Raw genomic sequence first — 17,674 nt, 5'->3', positions numbered from 1 at the left:
GCTTTCTGCTAGCCAGGAGGCAACACTATCTATATTTAAGCAATTATATAAAAGTCAAACATTTATTCAGACACTCCGTTTCTACATTTTTTCTTATGTTAGAAAAGTCGGGGGGGGAGGGAGGAGGAAGAGGAGTTTTGTTTTTACACTGGTGATTTGTGGCAGGCCACATTGGGGTGGAAACTGGAATTCAATTAAAAATGCACAAATAGCACTTTGTTTATTAAATAAAATTACCTTAAATATATTGGACACATTAAAAACCATCAAAATTTGTTTTGCATTTTAAAACGATTAAACTAAAGAAGCACTATCTGTAGTTAGTGAATTGATGTTTCAGTCCCTTGACTTCAAAGGCACTCATCCTCTCTCACCTGGCTTTTATTGATAGATTGGAAGAGGAAAAACAAGCTTTCCTGCTTTTCCAATTCCTATTCAGTTTCTGAAATTTGAATCAACTAGTCAAGAGAAAGTACTCTCTGCACCTATTAACTAAACTGAAAAACAGTATTTAAAGCAAAATCTTTTCTGAAGAAAAACTGAAAGTAATTACATTAGGAAAAATGTAAATACCAGCACTCCACTGTAAAGAATTAAAATAGATATTAGAGGTCACAACCATTTACTGAATTATAGAACTTGACCAGATCTCAAAAGAAAGATGTTTTCCTTCAATTCAGTATTTAAACAGCATCTTCTAACTCATTAAAATTTGAAGGTATAATGATGCAGCCCATTTAAATTAGTACATAATAAACTAAGGCCTTAACAGTGTCATAATTTCAAATAAAATGTAAAGAGGATTATTTCAGAATATAGGTATTAAATAGTCCTTTAAAAAAGAATTTTCTAACTGATTTTTAAAAAGCAACAAAGAGTCCTGTGGCACCTTAAAGACTAACAGACGTTTTGGAGAATAAGCTTTCATGGGTGAATACCCACTTCATCAGACGCACGTAATGGAAATTTCCCATTACGTGCGTCTGACGAAGTGGGTATTCACCCATATGCTCCAATACATCTGTTAGTCTTTAAGGTGCCACAGGACTCTGTTGCTTTTTACTGATCCAGACTAACACGGCTACTCCCTCTGATACTTAACTGATTTTTAATCCACCTTCAGTGCAGACCTCTGGCTTTTGGAGTGGTGACCAACACTCTGCTGAACCCTTACCCTATGGCAATCTCCGACACTGCTAGCCTGACGGGGAGGCGTTCTAATGAATTTCAGAGACAGCTTCATGTTTAGTCTCCAGCAGAGACTGCACTATCACTAGTGGAGGAATATCACATCACATGAGCTTGTATTCTAAACAGCAATGGTTCAAACTAGTCTGTTTCATATTACCTTTTCAATATGAACAAGAAGCCCACAGAGAGTGTTGCTGATGGAAAGCATGTAGAGCACTAATAAGCACCTTCCAAAAAGCAATTCAAACATTGAAGTAACCAACAATTTTTAGTGCTATTAAGAGACTCACACCAATTATTTAAATCAAAGACTTCCCATTGAGTTTCCTAGACAACTTGTTCTGGATATTTCCTGTACTGGCTCAAGTTTTAATAATTGTTTATTCTTCAAAAGCTTCACAAGAAGCAAGATTTAAAGCAGTCAGATCATTGAGACCAATGAGTCTATATCCTACCGTTGGCCTCCAGCAGAGACAAGAGACTTCAGGAGATGACCAAAAACCCAGGTGATGCAAATCCAGCCAATTACAAAGGGCTATACCTGCGAGTGCGCAGGGAAAAAATTCCTCCTGACCCCTGCAATAGCTTACATCCTGACACAAATTTGATCACCTTGATCTTAGCTTTTTTAACTACTATCAGGAAATTTATCCAGTCTTTTTTAAAGCCAGCCATGCTATACGAGTGAATTTATGTGACTGAATTCCACAGATTCAGGAAACCCTAAGTGAAGGTGTAAACTATTTTTTCCTGAATTTACTAGCTATTAGTGACCTGTTACTCATTGTGAGATTAAAATGAGACTGAACACACAATTATACTTTAGATTCAACATACTGAGTCTGAGGCAGCCGCAAGATCAAGAATTACTTTATCTTGACTAATAAGACAGTGCTTCGAGTTTTGATTCAGTACATTTCAGCATTAGCTTTAGGAAACTTCTGGAAAGCAGTGTCTTGGAGGTCACAAGAACCTTCTCTGCTGAAACTCCTCTTAAAATCTTATAGCAAGACTTGAAAGGTTTAGATTTTTATCTATAAGTACTGGTTAATGTCGATTTCACTGTACACACAAAAAGACTAAAAATATTTCCATGAATAACTGAAACTTACAGATAAGCAGCGTTTCTTTGCCTAAGAACTTTGTTTGATTTTAAGGATCTTTACTTTTGACCTAAGAACCTTTTGATGCCTACTGGCAGAAGGATTCACCAAAGGGGATCATGTAAGGTCTCTACTGAAAGCATATGTCACAATGGTCACCACAATCATTGCAAGATGCATGGAAAATATGCAAGGAGATATATGCTGAAAGTTATGTTCCCTAAGCCCTGTAGGTTAAAGGCAGGTCACTCACAGGTAGTGTTTCCCCGAGACAAACTTCTCCAGACAGGATGTGGACAATGCTTATCTTCCAACAGGAGTGTTAGGATACTGAATCAAATGCTAATCAAGAGCTTTTGGACACTTCAGAAGGAAATTAAAAAGGAGGCGGTCAAGATGGGGTAGCTGTTTTCAGGTGAAGAGCAGAGGTCTGTTATCCTACATCAGGGATGCAAAGAGATGCCTTGGCATCCTTCAGTCTGTGGAAACAAGCTGCCAGCGGGCTTGATCTTAAGAAAGGGGAATCTCAGCCACGCTGGCTGAAAGTGATGAAAAAGTGTTTGGGTTAAACTATCCTGTAGGAAACAGGGGAATGTCTTAGAGTTAACTTTAGGTTTGACAAAGCATATTATGATTGTTTTATAGGTAACCGATAGTAAGAAAGAATATTGGAAACAATTGGTAGACTGTGGTTTTGTTTTTTGTTTTTTTTAAAAAATACATACATTTAGATGTCATACGTTATGCAGAGTGGTGATCCTGAATTGAATCTTGTACAACTTGTGTGTACTATTTCTTTGGGAGTAGAAGAACATAGTTCAATGAAACAGCAGCTAGGCACTCCAGAGGGACACTTGGAAGACCTGCGGGTTGGTATGTGCCTATCACTAACTTATACAGAGTGAAGCCTGCATGCTTGCATTGTCACAGGCTAGTGGACTCCGGGAGGTGATCCGCAGCAGGCAGACAAGGCTCCCTCACATTAAGTGCAGGTGGTAATGAGGAACCTCAACTCTAGATACCTCTGGGGCACAAAAAAGGTACACAGGGCCTTCTCCTGTATCTCCCTACAGTTTGATACCAATTAATATACCATCTCCTCTTAAAATCTTGGTGTCTAGATGTGGCTGGCAGCACTCCATCTTCTGGGTCTCCAATCTCCAATCCTTCTGTTCTCATTTGATGGGTCTTCCTCTGCTCTTCCACTTTTGGAAAGGATCCTACAGGAATCAGTCCATGGTGTCTCCATCACTAAATGACTGTATCCTCCATTTTAATCCCAATGACTCTGAAGTCAGCATTTCTGTTCTTGAGCTATTCCCTTCCATCCCATTCCATGTCTGACAGCTGGCTCAAGAACCTTTGCCATCAACTGGATCAAAACTGAGCTACTAAACTTCCTTTCCAAAGAGTCTTCTCTCTTCCTCCCCAATATCACCTCTTAATAGCTCAGGTCCACAACCTGGCAGTACACATCTAGGTCCTATCCAGATCTTGCCATTTCTTCTTCCAGCATTTCAAGATCTGTCCTTTACTTTCACATCCACATTATGTGATCACTTGTCTAGGCCCTAAACCCACAACTTTCTTTCAACTTCTGCAGCCTCAACTACAGCTATTCTGAACAATTTATACTACTTGAGCCCCACTGAACTTTTCACATTGCACTTCTACCTTTTCCTTTCTGTTCTCCTATCTGGATCAGCCTTCATCTGCCGAGTTGTTTCTCCCACAAGAACCTTCTTCCATTTAGCCTGTTAAAGTGAACACCCTTGCCCACATTAAAACCTACTATTGGCTTCATGGTAGGAAACAGAAAACTGATAATGGCTAGGATGGTGATCAGTTCAGACAGATTTAATATTTAAAAATAGCCATGAATCTGCTAGTCGTGCACACAGCTAGTCTGTGACCAATCTAGACCCGCAATCTAGTTCTCGGTCTAACCCAGATCAGCATATGCATTTCAACAGCTTGCAGCCCCTCTTGCAGTTTCTATTTCCGGAGGGCACCTCCGGTTGCTGAAGGAGAAATATGCTGAAAACATACTAAATCAAAAATCAAAATCCTGGTCAAATCGCAAGGGTTTTTCCCTTTCTGCACCACCTCTAGTTCCCAAACACATACAATTGCACTAACTTACAAGACTTGCTTAGACACTACAGATCTGAACAGTTTCTGTGACATACTACCTTATCCAAAAGGACCTGGGGGGGCAGTCATGATAATACTTTATAACAGACCTGCCCAGCTACATAGGAGCAGCTCTCCAGACATAGGTAATGGGTTCAACTGACCTTAAGCAGCAACTATTCTGTCAGACATGAGAAGCAACTCAGACACTTGATTTTTAAAGCAAGAAACACTGGTTTAAGTTAAGTTGTGACTATCTGCAGAAATGTTAGCTTGGAGAAGAGAACTCCTTGGTGCAGGGCTCAAAGTGTGCCAGTGTCAACATGTACTCAGATTGGACTCTTCTTGCCAATGCATTATGTTAAGCTCCCTCTCTTAACCTCAGTGTTATATTACAGTAACATGGCCTTGGTCTGCAAGATGCTCTCTAGAGAGTTAGACAGCCCTGCCCCCCAAAGCTTGCAGTACAAGCAAGCCTAGGTCAAAATATCAAACTCAAAGAAAGCATCTTTGGATTGTTGTACATGTTTCAAGAACGTACAATCCGTTTTGCCAGCTATCATAGTAAAATAGGATGTGTGAAATACACCCATATTCTGGGAATCTGAATCTGTTTCGTTTTTCTACAAATGAGATGGGGGGGGCACAAATCCAGAGTTTTCAGGGAGATTATTAGTACAGTCCTTTGTCCTTGAAGTAGTAAGAGACTCTACTAGTAGAGTCCAAGATAAAAGAAAGTGACCGGACAAGTACCTGTACAGTCTGGGAGGGATCTAATTATGTTTTCTTCCACCCCCCCCCCAAGAAGTGTGTTTCCATCCACAGTAATTTACCAGGAAAGTGAAACATGCTTTGGGAGAAGAAGGGACACCTGACCACTTGCACAAAGTTTAAACTAAACTAGTTTTAAAACATTCACTGGATTGCAGACCACATGGTGAGGAGTCATTTTCAGTTTGAAGTATTTGATACTCTTCAGAAATCCCATGTTTCCAAGTCTTCATATACTAGCGTTATAGCAATTCCCTTGGAGCATGCACCATACCAGCACATCAACAACTTGCACTTCTAACACATAAGTAAACCTGAAGTCTTTCTAGAGAAAAAAGTTAAGCTTCCCAACACTCATGCAAGTTTGTTAGAAGAATATTCCCACCAAGTACTCACATTCACCCTCAAGCCATTTGAGCATGCATTTGTCAGCAGTAGAATTAGACCACCTAAAGAATGGACTGCTCTTCTGAAGTTTAAAAATGGGGTCCTCACAGCAACATATGCTGAATACCCAGCCTACAGTAATCCAATTAATTCACTGGCATTTGAATACCTGACAACACTAACTCAGGTGTTCTCAAATTGGGGGTTGACGCCCCTCAGGTCATGAGGTTATTACATGGGGGCACAAGCTGTCAGCCTCCACCCCCGAACTCCACTTTGCCTCCAGCATTTATAAAAGCATTTAATATAAAAATTGTGGTTTTCATACATCGGGGGGGGGGGGTGCTCACACTCAGAGGCTCTCTGTGTGAAAGGATTCACCAGTACACAAGTTTGAGAATCACTGCTCTAACCACAGAAAAGGCACTTGTGTCAGACTGCAAATTGTGGCAGTACAAAACACATTTGGGACTAGCACGGATGCTACTCAGACTGCCTTCATTATACAAGTATCCTGGTAAGTAGTGACAGGAAGCGCATCATATGAAGTTTTGATGAACCATAGCAAAGAAATTACATGGTTGAGTATGGTCTTTAAAATTGTGATGACCCTGCATTCTCCGTTGCTAATGCCTTTTCACCCAGAATTAAACATGCACGCACACAACTAGTGCCCCCTTCAGAAAGTTCTCTAACGATACAACAAATTCAAGGACAAACACCTACTTCTGATAAGAAATTAAGGAAAGCCAACTGACTTGAGAGAGCGAGAAGTGGCTTTCCCAACAGGTCTGGAACCTCTCTCTTATGCACTGCCAAAGTCATACCTTCAGTTGATTGCAGAGAAGGAACTACAAACAAACAAAGCCACCACACTTCCGAATGGTGACATAATAAACCACATCTCTCCTGCCCCCTATTGATGCTCTGTAGTGTTTTAACCCATTAATGCCACTTACCAAATCAATCAGGTCACTGAGGTTTTTCTCTATCTGCTGGGGAGGCAGACGCCTCATTAAATCCAAGGCACAATCCAGCTGCTGGTCACTCTGGGGAAAGAAAAAAATTCATCATCACTTGCAACTAGTGCAGAAAAACAGTGTTTGTTCAGATTATGAATGCAGACAGTGCATCACAGCTAAACAAAAAGGAGAAGCACTTTAATTGCTTTGCATCACGATACTGTTCTACATATGGCTAGAGGCTTTGGCTCCGGTTTCAAAGTGTGTCACCTTTTAACGACATATATACACATTTAAAATGGAATTTAGTAACCTCTGGCTATACCAGACAACTAACTTAATTCATATTACACTGTATGAGTTCCCTACAGTATAAGAACTTACTTCTGCATTATTGAATATGGCATAAAAAAAAGAGGATGCAAACCAGCCTATTTTTGATATTTCCTGTTCAGATCTTTAGAATCATGGGTTTTCTCCAAGTGGCAGCTAATGCTACTGCAAGTTAACAAGACTTCAGCCACCACATTAGGCCAGGGCTTAAAATGCCTATCAGGCTTCACGCTAAGCGCAGCTGACCACCATTCACTAACAGCTTCTGATCCAAGTATAGTAGAAACTTATCAGGGCTCCATCAATACATCTAGTACACCAGTTCTTTTAATCTGTTAGAAGACACTCATGTACCAAAACTGACCAAGAAGGTGAAGCAGAATAGGTAAGAAGGCCTGCTTGATATTATTCTAAGTCAAAATAGGCCAAACAGCCTAAGAGTTGCCCAGATCATACATATGGAAGTGATCTGTGGAAATAATTGGCCTTGCCCTGAACCCTGTGCATGATAATACAGAAGACATTGCACAAAATTAAGAACAAACATACTATGACACCTCTGCATCTTGAGGTAATGGACTAAGCCCTGTTATAGCCCTTCATTACCACCCTTCACTAATGAAAACATAGGGGTTCTTCATCAGTCCAGACACACATGCATACTTTGAGGCCCACCTCCTGTAGTTGGGTCTGCAATTTAACTGCCCTGACAAGGCTGTGGCTCTCCTTCAGTAGATGTGTTAGCCCTGTGTGTTCCAACACTGCTTTGTGAGACTTACTGGGTAACACCATAATATACACTATTTAAACTGCAGATACACAAAACATCTAAATAAAAAATACAAACAAGAAATACATAGGCTGCTCCTCATATAAAGGCAGAATGACACTAGATGCAACCAGATCTTCTTCTTCAGGCAGCAACACAAAAACATCTCTTGTTCTCAAAAGATCCACCTTTTACAGTTAATCAATGATTTTCTCCGTATTATCTAGTTGTGTTTATTGCACCTTACACATCAGTTACATAGAAAACCAATGGCCTAAATTAGGCCTCAAGTAGGATCGGCATTTCATCATTTGTACTAAACTGAAATGCAAGCCAAGCATAGGTTTTAGGATTGGATTCTTAGATATACAAGTTGCGGAAATCAGAGCTCTCTCTGTAGTGTTTCCCCTCTGCCCTCCCTTGGAGATTAATCATGAAGACACATACTGTACTGTGAAGTGTTTACTCTTTAGTGTAAGTGGAGGCACAATTCATTAGAAGAAACCAGCAACTTCCAATCTTTTTTTAGTGGTTAGTATCATCCCCTTCTAGTGCAACGCAAAAGTGACCAAATACCCCATCATTAAAATGACCCTTTCAATTTATCCAATTCCTGTATTTAACTAATGCCAAATATTAATTTCTGATTAATAATGTATCTGCAGCCACACTCAAGTGTGCCCTTTATTTCAAAACGTTTCTGCAACAGTAGGTTTACCAGTTGTACCTTGTTCCTGCCATATCCTCAAACATACACTTATTAGTAGGCACCCATCAATGGAAGTTGCAGCACTGTATAAGCTATATCCAGTGGCATCAGAGGTAATCTCACCACCACTTTTGCTCATAGTTTGGTTCAGCAGGTCATAATTCCACTGAACTGTAGAACAGGCTGGTTCTTCATTTATCAATAATTTCCAGTGTCACTTACATTGCTCTTAGTTTTAGTTCTCTCTAATGCTTTCCCCAAACCCTCAGAGTTCCCATTTTCAAAGAGCGTCTTGACTATTTATGTAGCCCATGAAAGCTTATGCTCAAATAAATTTGTTAGTCTCTAAAGGTGCCACAAGTACTCCTGTTCTTTTGACTATTTAAGTAACTGAGTTAACAGTACTAGAGCACCTGCACTACCTTTGAGGGAACCAAGGAGTTTTTCCTCTCTGCTACACAGTTGTACCCTAGAAACTAGGAAGGAAGGGAGCTCCAGATTTAGCAGACAGTTACTATGCACAGCAAATAAAACAAAAACTTCCGTCCGTCCATAGCATTCACTATAAAAAAAAAACAGAGCTAGCTAATTAGTGCTGCTTTTAGAAACCTCCAACTATCCTCCTGCATATGACTGTTCTTTAGCCGACCTTAAAGCTGATTACAAATTGCATTGCAAGGTGCAAATTTAACTTCTAAAGAACATTTCACCACATCAGCATTAGGCTAATCAGCACTTTTTAAAATTTTACCTTAAAAATCTAAGTCCCATTTTCAAAAAGCAACTGATGTGTGCAAGTTCCACTAAAAGCCAATGGCGAGTACAGTTTACGAGAAGAGGGAATGTTTCCAAGCTAACCAATTAGAGGAATTATGCCATCTTAGTTGACAAGCGGGAGACTGATAAAAACAGATTTGCTTTCCGTTATGAACTTAAACTAGGGCACTACAAGTCTAGTCAAACTAGGCTGCTATGGAGTTAACTGGACAAGTCAGATTTCTAGACAAGGATTCAGAAACTCGCAGAAAGACCCCAGGATGCTCCTATTTCTTATTGCTGGGATTTTCAGATTTCATCTGCCATTATTTAAGTTACAGGTATCCAGCTCTAGGTCTACAAGTTGCAAATGTGGCCCTATCATCAGTTAAACCAAACCAAAATTACTTGTTTTAAATAGCAACTCTGGGAGTTGAATTGAACACATGTACTTCCTACAGAAAGCCTGATTTCCACTTTGAGGAATGAGAATATGGTAACTAGACTGGAATGCTAGACCACTAAATGTTATTGATATTAGGTATGCCTGTAAACTATGCAAGTAAGAGATAGTTAGATATTTATTGTCAACTCCAGCCATTATGCTTGTCGTCTGTTTCAAGAGGATTTGTTCACAGAACTCACACCACACAGAAGGCAAGCACATGGACAGTGGTCACTGCCCATCCATTCAGTATTAAGGAGCATGTCCCTGCTCTTCAGATGGCAAGCATAGCAAGAAAAATCCAGTAATCTAGAGCAGCCCACTATCTTTCAATGAAGATAAACAAAAGGTTGAATAATGGTCCAGTACGTGTTCTTGTTGCTTTGCAGAAAAAGTTCCTTGGCTTTATAGTTTATAGATCCACACTTCACACAAGAGGAAGAAAAAAAAAACCCAACAACCATAAGTCACTGCTTCATCACAGGCACAAGATGTTTTTCCCCAAGACTACATGAGACCTTCATTTGTCTCTAAATAGATAGAATTCCAATAATCCCTTCCAGCAAGGAATCAGAGAAACATTATACATTTCACATCTCCATTATGCAAGAGTATCCAAGCCATAGACAGAGGAAAGCCTTGCAAAGAATGGTATGAAATTCTCTTCTCTACAATTGCACAGATTACAAAACCTAAAAGATATACAACAGGAAGTGACATCCATTCCAAATACTGTTATAGGATGTCTTGCTGTGACATTACAGCCCTAGAATTCACTTCTCATTCTTCTTGCTGTATGGTAAAAGTAAACTTTCACCAGGCAAGCTAGATGCTTAAGATCAGCAGCTAAGAGGTTCCCAAACTTTTTTCCATAAGGCCGACCTGTACAGCTGCAATAGCTGTGGCCCACTTAACGTGAGTCTGTCAGGAAGTGGGGCCCCACAGGACATGTGCAGCCCCTTGCCTCAGGAGGGACCAGGGCCAGCAAGAGAGGCCAAGCAGGTGCCACAGCTAGCCTGCACTGACACCCTCCACCTTAACAGCCCACTAAGTGCCTTGAGCTCATCATCTGGCAGTCCTGCCCCAGTCACCCACCCAGCACCCTGGAGTGCCTCACAGGCATCCCCTGCCCGGGAACAAGGGAAGGGCTTGGGGACCACCGCTGCTGGGCAGAGGCAGGTGCGCAGGCCAGCCCAGACATTACCTTGATGGTCCCAATCACGGCACTGTCCAGGCAGAAACACAACAGCACTGTCGAGCCCTGGTCCCTGGGAGGGCCATGGGGCTGATACTCCAGTGGGCCCCAACAGCCTCACATTACAGAGTGCAGTGGCTTTAAGCGGGAACAGCCATGAACTCTTCAGCCACCCTGGGAGCTGCCACCTCTCAGGGCTGGCCCCTTTTCCTTGCTCTCTGCCTACTGCCTGATGGCTCTGCTTCACCCTCTGCTGCCCACCAGAGGTGCTGGGCTCCTCCAGTCCTGGGCTGGGGCCAACACTGGCCGCCACTCTGCCAAGGTATATGGTTGGGGAGCAATGCCCCCCCTCCCCCAACTCTGCATATGATAGCCTACCTGGGACTGTCACAGCCCACCTTTGGGAACCCCTGAGCTAAAGGGCACCTTTTCTCTAGTTTAAATTGACATTTTGTAACAAATGGGTCCAAGTTCACAACCCAACAGTGGAATCTACTATAGCTGACAAGTTGAGAGTTGTCTGTTTTGGTTGTCTTCCATTCTTCACATTTAAAGAAACCAATTTGCTTTCCCTTCCTAACCTCTCGGTCCCTAGAGGAAGATACTGTTTAGATGGCCTACAAACGCCCAGCTCCAGCAGCCAACTCCAGGCAGGGGATCCTTCTAACCAAGTATTGTCTTTACCTCCCACTCTCTCATGTCAAGGGAGGAAAGTGGCACATGGTTGCAAGGTCATGCTCCTTACTTAAGGATCGTGGGAATGCTTACGGAAAGTGCTTGCTTCTGCTCTGCCAGCTGGAATTGTTTAATAGGAGGCTGGAGAACTAGGGAGAGGCCACACTAAATATCATCACTAAAGAAGTGACGCCTAAAGTAAGCATTTTACAGTGTGATCGGATTTTGGAATAAGAGTATAGTGAGTAAAGTAACATCATCAATACTATATGCAATTTGTGGATTGGAAATTAGGGTCTGGACTCATCTGTTTGATAGCGAATTTTAATGAAGTTGTGTTGTAAGACGTGCAAGTTGTTTATTTAGCACAGGGCTTCTCAAGGGAGAGACAGCACGCACACACGCAGGCTAGCAAAAATGGTTATGGGCAAAAGGCACAATGGTATCAGTTACCCAATGCTGAATATTAGAATACAATGTGTTCAGTAGACAGATCTGATTTTCCAGATTAAAGAGTGAAAGTACCCCAGCAAGGCAGTTAAGGAATCCTGTTCTAGTTTGTCCATCTGTATACTTAAGATACATATCCAAAAATGCACCATTTAAGATTCATTCACCTTTAAGTTTAGATGCTTTACCAACAGACTTTGTAAGTTACAGACAGGCTTGTTGCAAATGTTTCTTTCGGTGTTTCCTATGCTGTCATGGCATTTCCCCTCTTAGGCACAGAGAAAATGGCTTGGCCTCCTTAATGCCACCGCTTTAGAAACAAAGGGTTTCTGAGTCATAGTTACTCATATTGACATCCTGCTGTCGAAGTGTCTTACATTTATGCACATTCCTATGGAGAAGTAATAGCATCTTTGTCACAAAAAAAGCTTTGATCCTTTTGAAGTCTGAAGAAAAAGCTTCAAACAGAACACATGCAGAGTGCAGGTGGAGAGAGAGAGAAAGGATTCATGTTAATTATGGTTTCTGATCCAAATCTTCTTCATCATGTCACAGCTCTTAAAATTTGCCTTGTCCATTACATTTTGGCCATAGATAATATCAAAAAAGGACTAAGATTGAAGAGAACCTCAAAATACTGCACTTTTGAAATGGGTATCAAAATGCCCTGGTACCATTTTGCAGATGTTGCTGATCTGCTGTTAATTCTGACATGCACAAGCAGGGTTTTTTAAAAGGTGCATTGAAATAGGCAGATTTTGTAGAGCCACTACTTTGTTTCAGAACTGCCTGTGATGTTTGCATACACAGGTATATGAACTGTGTCTAATGATCCTATAAATGGTGGTGGCACATATACTCTTCAGATGGTGAGGAAACTTTATTATCCTTTTTTACATTAGTGAATTGGCAAGTTAAACTCCAAGGGCTGCTCATGGACACCATGATAGTGAAAAAAATCTTCACAACCTCTGTGTGAAGAGGAGTAAGGTGTTCTCTGGGGACCATCAATGTGTGTGTCAATCTGATTACTCTATAGTTGACCAGGGAGAGAGTTTAGGAAATCTGAACAAAGCTTATTTCCATACTTCTCATCTTCCCCAGATTTCCATTTTCACTGAAGGAGAAAAGTTACACATTAACAGGAATTACATCTTATAGATTTCTAGACAGTCTTGAGAACTCATCTTTAGATATATAGAGATACATAAACTCCTACTCAATACTGAGGCCTGGTCTACACTACGAGTTTATGTAGAATTTAGCAGCATTAAATCAAATTAACCCTGCAGTCGTCCACACAACGAAGCCATTTGTGTCGGCATAAAGGGTTCCTAAAATCAATTGCTGGGATTAGGGCTAAAAATTGACATCGCTGGTTCGAATTAGTGTTAGTGTGGATGCAATTTGCTGGTATTGGCCTCCGGGACCTATCCCACAAAGCAGCGTTGTGACCGCTCTGAACTCGGATGCACTGGCCAGGTACACAGGAAAAGCCCCGCAAACTTTTGAATTTCATTTCCTGTTTGCTCAGTGTGTAGAGCTGATCAGCACAGGTAACCATGCAGTCCCAGAATCAAAAAAGAGCTCCAGCATGGACCGTACGGGAAGTACTGGATCTGACTGCTCTATGGAGAGATGAATCCATGCTATCAGAACTACGTTTCAAAAGACAGAATGCCAAAACATTTGAAAAAATTTTCAAGGCCATGATGGATGGAGGCCACAACAGGGACTCAACACAATGCTGCGTGAAACTTAAGGAGCTGAGACAAGCATACCAGAAAACCAAAGAATCAAATGGAAGCTCTGGGACAGAGCTGCAGACATGCCGCTTCTACGCTGAGCTGCATGCAATTTTAAGGGGGGACACCACTATTACCCCAGCCACGTACGTGGACTCCAATGATGGGGTATTCTCAGTTACCATGCCTGAGGATTTTGCGGACGGGGAAGATGAGGAGGAGGAGAAGGACGAGGATACCAAGGCTGAGGAGAACACACAGCACACCGTTCTCCCTGACAGCCAGGATTTTCTTCTCACCCTGACTGAAATACCCTCCCAAGGTGGTATCCTGGACCATGAGGCCGTAGAAGGGACCTCTGGTGAGTGTACCTTTGGAAATATAAAACATGGTTTAAAAGCCAGCATTTCCTAATGATTAACTTGCCCTACGGACTTGGGATGCATTCGTGGCCAGTACAGCTACTTGGAAAAAGTCTGGCAACATGTCTGGGGATGGAGCGGAAATCCTCCAGGGACATCTCCATGAAGCTCTCCTGGAGGTACCCTAAAAGCCTTTGCAGAAGGTTTCTGGGGAGAGCAGCCTTATTTCATCCTCCATGGTAGGACACTTTACCACGCCATGCTAGTAGCAAGTAATCTGGAAACATTGTATGACAAAGCCTGGCAGCGTATGGTCCCAGTGTTTGCTGGCATTCAAGCAACATCCGTTCTTTATCTCGCTGTGTTATCCTCAGGAGAGTGATATCGTTCATGGCAACCTGGTTGAAATATGGGAATTTAATTAAGGGGACATTCATAGGTGGCCATTCCTACTGGGCTGTTTGCCTGTGGCTGAAAAGAAATCCTCCCTGCAGTTAGGCAAGTGGGGGAGGGGGGACATTGGCCCTGAGCTGTTCATGTTTGGCTAGCAGGGATCTTCCCTGATACCAGCCACGGGGTGTGGGGGGGGGAGGGTTAAAGCGATCATCCCAGAGAAAAGGATCGGGGGGGGGGGGGGAGATTAGTTTGAATACTGCTGCTGCTGAAGAAAGTTAACACGAAAACTGCAGCCCTAAACGGAAAACTCAATAGGCTTTGCTTGGTATGGAAAAGAAGCGTGCTGCTGTTATGAAGGTTGAAGAAGCTGAAAGACTGTGGCTTACCATGGCCGCCTGCAAGCCGAATTCTGTTGCCCAGCGTGTTTGATCTTCAACACCGAAGCCACAGGCACTCAATACAAAATGCAAAAAGTGACCTTGTACCGAAATCACACATGCTATGTAATGTGAAGTGTTGTTCACTGTGAAAGAGTACACCCATTGTTCTGTAAAATGGGTCTTTGAAAATACTTCTCTCCCTTTTCCCCCCCTCCTGCAGCTGCACGTTTCAAGCCTCCCTCCTCCATCCCAAAGGCCATCTAGCAGACCAGAGAGTTTCTGAAGATGCAAGCATCATGAACCTTTTCCGGCCATCCCCTGTGGATGTTGGTGAAACGTCCCTTGTGATCCACTAGTGCTTGCAGCACCACTGAAAAAGTACTCCTTGCGATTTATGTACTGGCTGCCCTGTTGGTCCGGTCCCAAGATAGGGATATGCGTTCCGTGTATAGCCCCACCACAGTTAGGGAATCTCATTGCAGCAAAGCCATCTGCTGTGACCTGCACATTTCCCAGAGTCACTACCTTCGATAGCAGCAGCTCAGTGATTGCTTCAGCTACTTGCAGCACAGCAACTCCCACAGTAGATCTGCCCACTCCAAATTGATTACCGACTGACCGGTAGCTGTCTGGCGTTGCAAGCTTCCACAGAGCTATTGCCACTCGCTTTAACTGTGAGGGCTGCTCTCATCTTGGTATTCTTGCAGTTCAGGGCAAGGGAAAACAAATCCAAGTTCCACGAAAGTGCCCTTACGCATGTGAAAGTTTCAGAGCCACTGGGAATCATCCCAACCATGCAACACTACGCGGTCCCACCAGTCTGTGCTTGTTTCCCAGGCCCAGAATCGGTGTTCCACGGCATGAACCTGCCTCATTCACACCATGATGTCCACATTGCCAGGGCCCGAGCTTTGAAAGAAGTCTGTGTCCATGTCCTCATCACTGCGCTGCCGTTGCCTCCTTTCCTGGTTTTTCAGGTTCTGGTTCTGCATAAACTGCACAATAATGCACGAGGTGTTTACAATGCTCATAACTGCTGCGGTGAGCTGAATGGGCTCTATGCTTGCTGTGCTACGGCATCTGCTCGGGCAATCCAGGGTAAAGGGCGTAAAATGATTGTCTACCTTTCCTTTCATGGAGGGAGGGTTGACTGATGACATTTACCCATAACCACTTGTGACAAATTTTTGGCCCCATCAGGCACTGGGAGCTCATTTCAGAATTCCAGTGGGCAGCAGAGACTGAGATAGCTACCCACTGTGCACTGCTTGGAATGTTGACACTTGCCACAGTAATATGGATGCACACCGCCAAATTAATGTGCTTAGTGTGGATGCATGCATTCGACTTTATACAATCTGTTCCCAAAAACTGACTTCTGTAAAATTGGAGTAATTTCGTAGTGTAGACATAGCCTGAGTGTTGATTAGTCACTACCCCTCCTCCCCCCGGTGGCTGAGCCAAGCTCTTCGGGGTTGCAGGACTTAATGAGTTTAGTATTTCGTGGATGAAGTACAAATACTAGAAAGCTGCCTCATGTCAAGTAATGACTCCAGTGGAGGAGTACGGGTGCTGAGGAAAATTCTAAATGAAGTTTTATTACAACTCAAATCACTGAAGGATTTAGCCATCATAGGAACTTCAAATGAGAACAGTAGCTTAGATTAAAGCTCCTTTAATAAGTTTCCTGTAAAGATGTTTTGCTATCTAGGCTCTTCTCCTGAACATCTGTTTTAAGTGCCATCTTATAGAAGAGAAAGCCAACAATAAATTTAACTACTTCTACAGAATTATCTTAATATTTGTTTGGTTTCCTTCTCCTGTATCTGGTATTCTTTTCAGTCTTCCCCTTTCACCTGGCTTATTTCCAGAATAGAAGCCCTCTGCCAAGACTCACAATATTAGAAGTTATATTTTTGATAGCGACTTCATTGCAATGCCCGCTAAATCCTATTGCTACCTTCAGAAATACCCTTCACCCTGTCTTTATTGGTATTTACTCTACCATTAGGACCCTGTGCATATAAAAACAGGGTCAGAAAAAGAAGTCACACTGCAGTCATAAGAGAGGATGCAGATTGCATAGATCACACTGTACAAAAAGCATTATAGGTTTCCCTGATTCTTTTCAAAGAGATTTTGCCCTCAACAGCAATTTGACCAACAGTTAATGATATCTGCCAAGGATACAGTAGTTGGTAGTATCCTAGAATCAGCAAGAGAGTTACCCAAGATCAAACAACCCTGCCTGAGTAAACTTCAGCTCTAATACAGCTGTTCAAACTTTGCAGCAAGATGCACATTGGCAGCCTGCCAAGCATGAGCACGATACCAAATTTGCATTATAATTTACATACAGTTTTAAATCAGACACAAATGCCGGTATTTGTAGAGCCAAGACGTGCACCTGCAGCCCTCAAAGCCTGAGTATCAATGGCAAAACTGTTAACACTCCTCAGAAATCAGCTCAATGAATTGTCTGGTTTAGCTTTTAGGTGGTAACGCAGTATGGAATGTAGACTTCAGTTGCAGAAGACTGTTCAAATGTTTCCAAAGAAAATTGCACAAATGGCTACAGTAGAACCTCAGAATTACAAACAGCTTCCATTCCTGAGGTGTTTGTAATTCTGAACAAAATGTTATGGCTGTTGTTTCAAAAGTTTACAACAGGACATTGGGTTAATACAGCTTTGAAACTTTATTATGCAGAAGAAAATGCTGCTTGTAAACATCTTAATTTAAATGAAACAAGCACAGAAAGTTTCCTTTCCTTGTCAAAAATATGTTTATTAAATTTCCCCTTCAATAGTTTATGTTTAATAGTTCTGTACCTTTTTTTGGGAGGGGGGGTTATGTTGTGTCTCTTTTTCTGCCTGATTGCATATATCTGGCTCCAAATGAGGTGTGTGGTT

General features: G+C 42.1%; 1 protein-coding gene across 2 annotated transcripts in view; it reads right to left on the bottom strand.

Annotated features, from left to right (window-relative positions):
• CAPZB (capping actin protein of muscle Z-line subunit beta) overlaps window positions 1-17,674 on the bottom strand; it is a 107,255-nt gene that overhangs the window by 68,639 nt on the left and 20,942 nt on the right. For both annotated transcript variants that reach the window (XM_050931361.1, XM_050931362.1), the window contains exon 2: window positions 6,545-6,634. In XM_050931361.1, coding sequence (XP_050787318.1) covers window positions 6,545-6,634 — 90 coding nt within the window. The remainder of the gene's footprint in view (window positions 1-6,544; window positions 6,635-17,674) is intronic.

The sequence above is a fragment of the Gopherus flavomarginatus genome, chromosome 21 (genome assembly GCF_025201925.1).
Source record: "Gopherus flavomarginatus isolate rGopFla2 chromosome 21, rGopFla2.mat.asm, whole genome shotgun sequence".
NCBI classification, from domain to species: Eukaryota; Metazoa; Chordata; order Testudines; family Testudinidae; genus Gopherus; species Gopherus flavomarginatus.
Note: the sequence above shows the minus strand (reverse complement) of the source record. Positions and strands in the feature narration are given on the sequence as shown.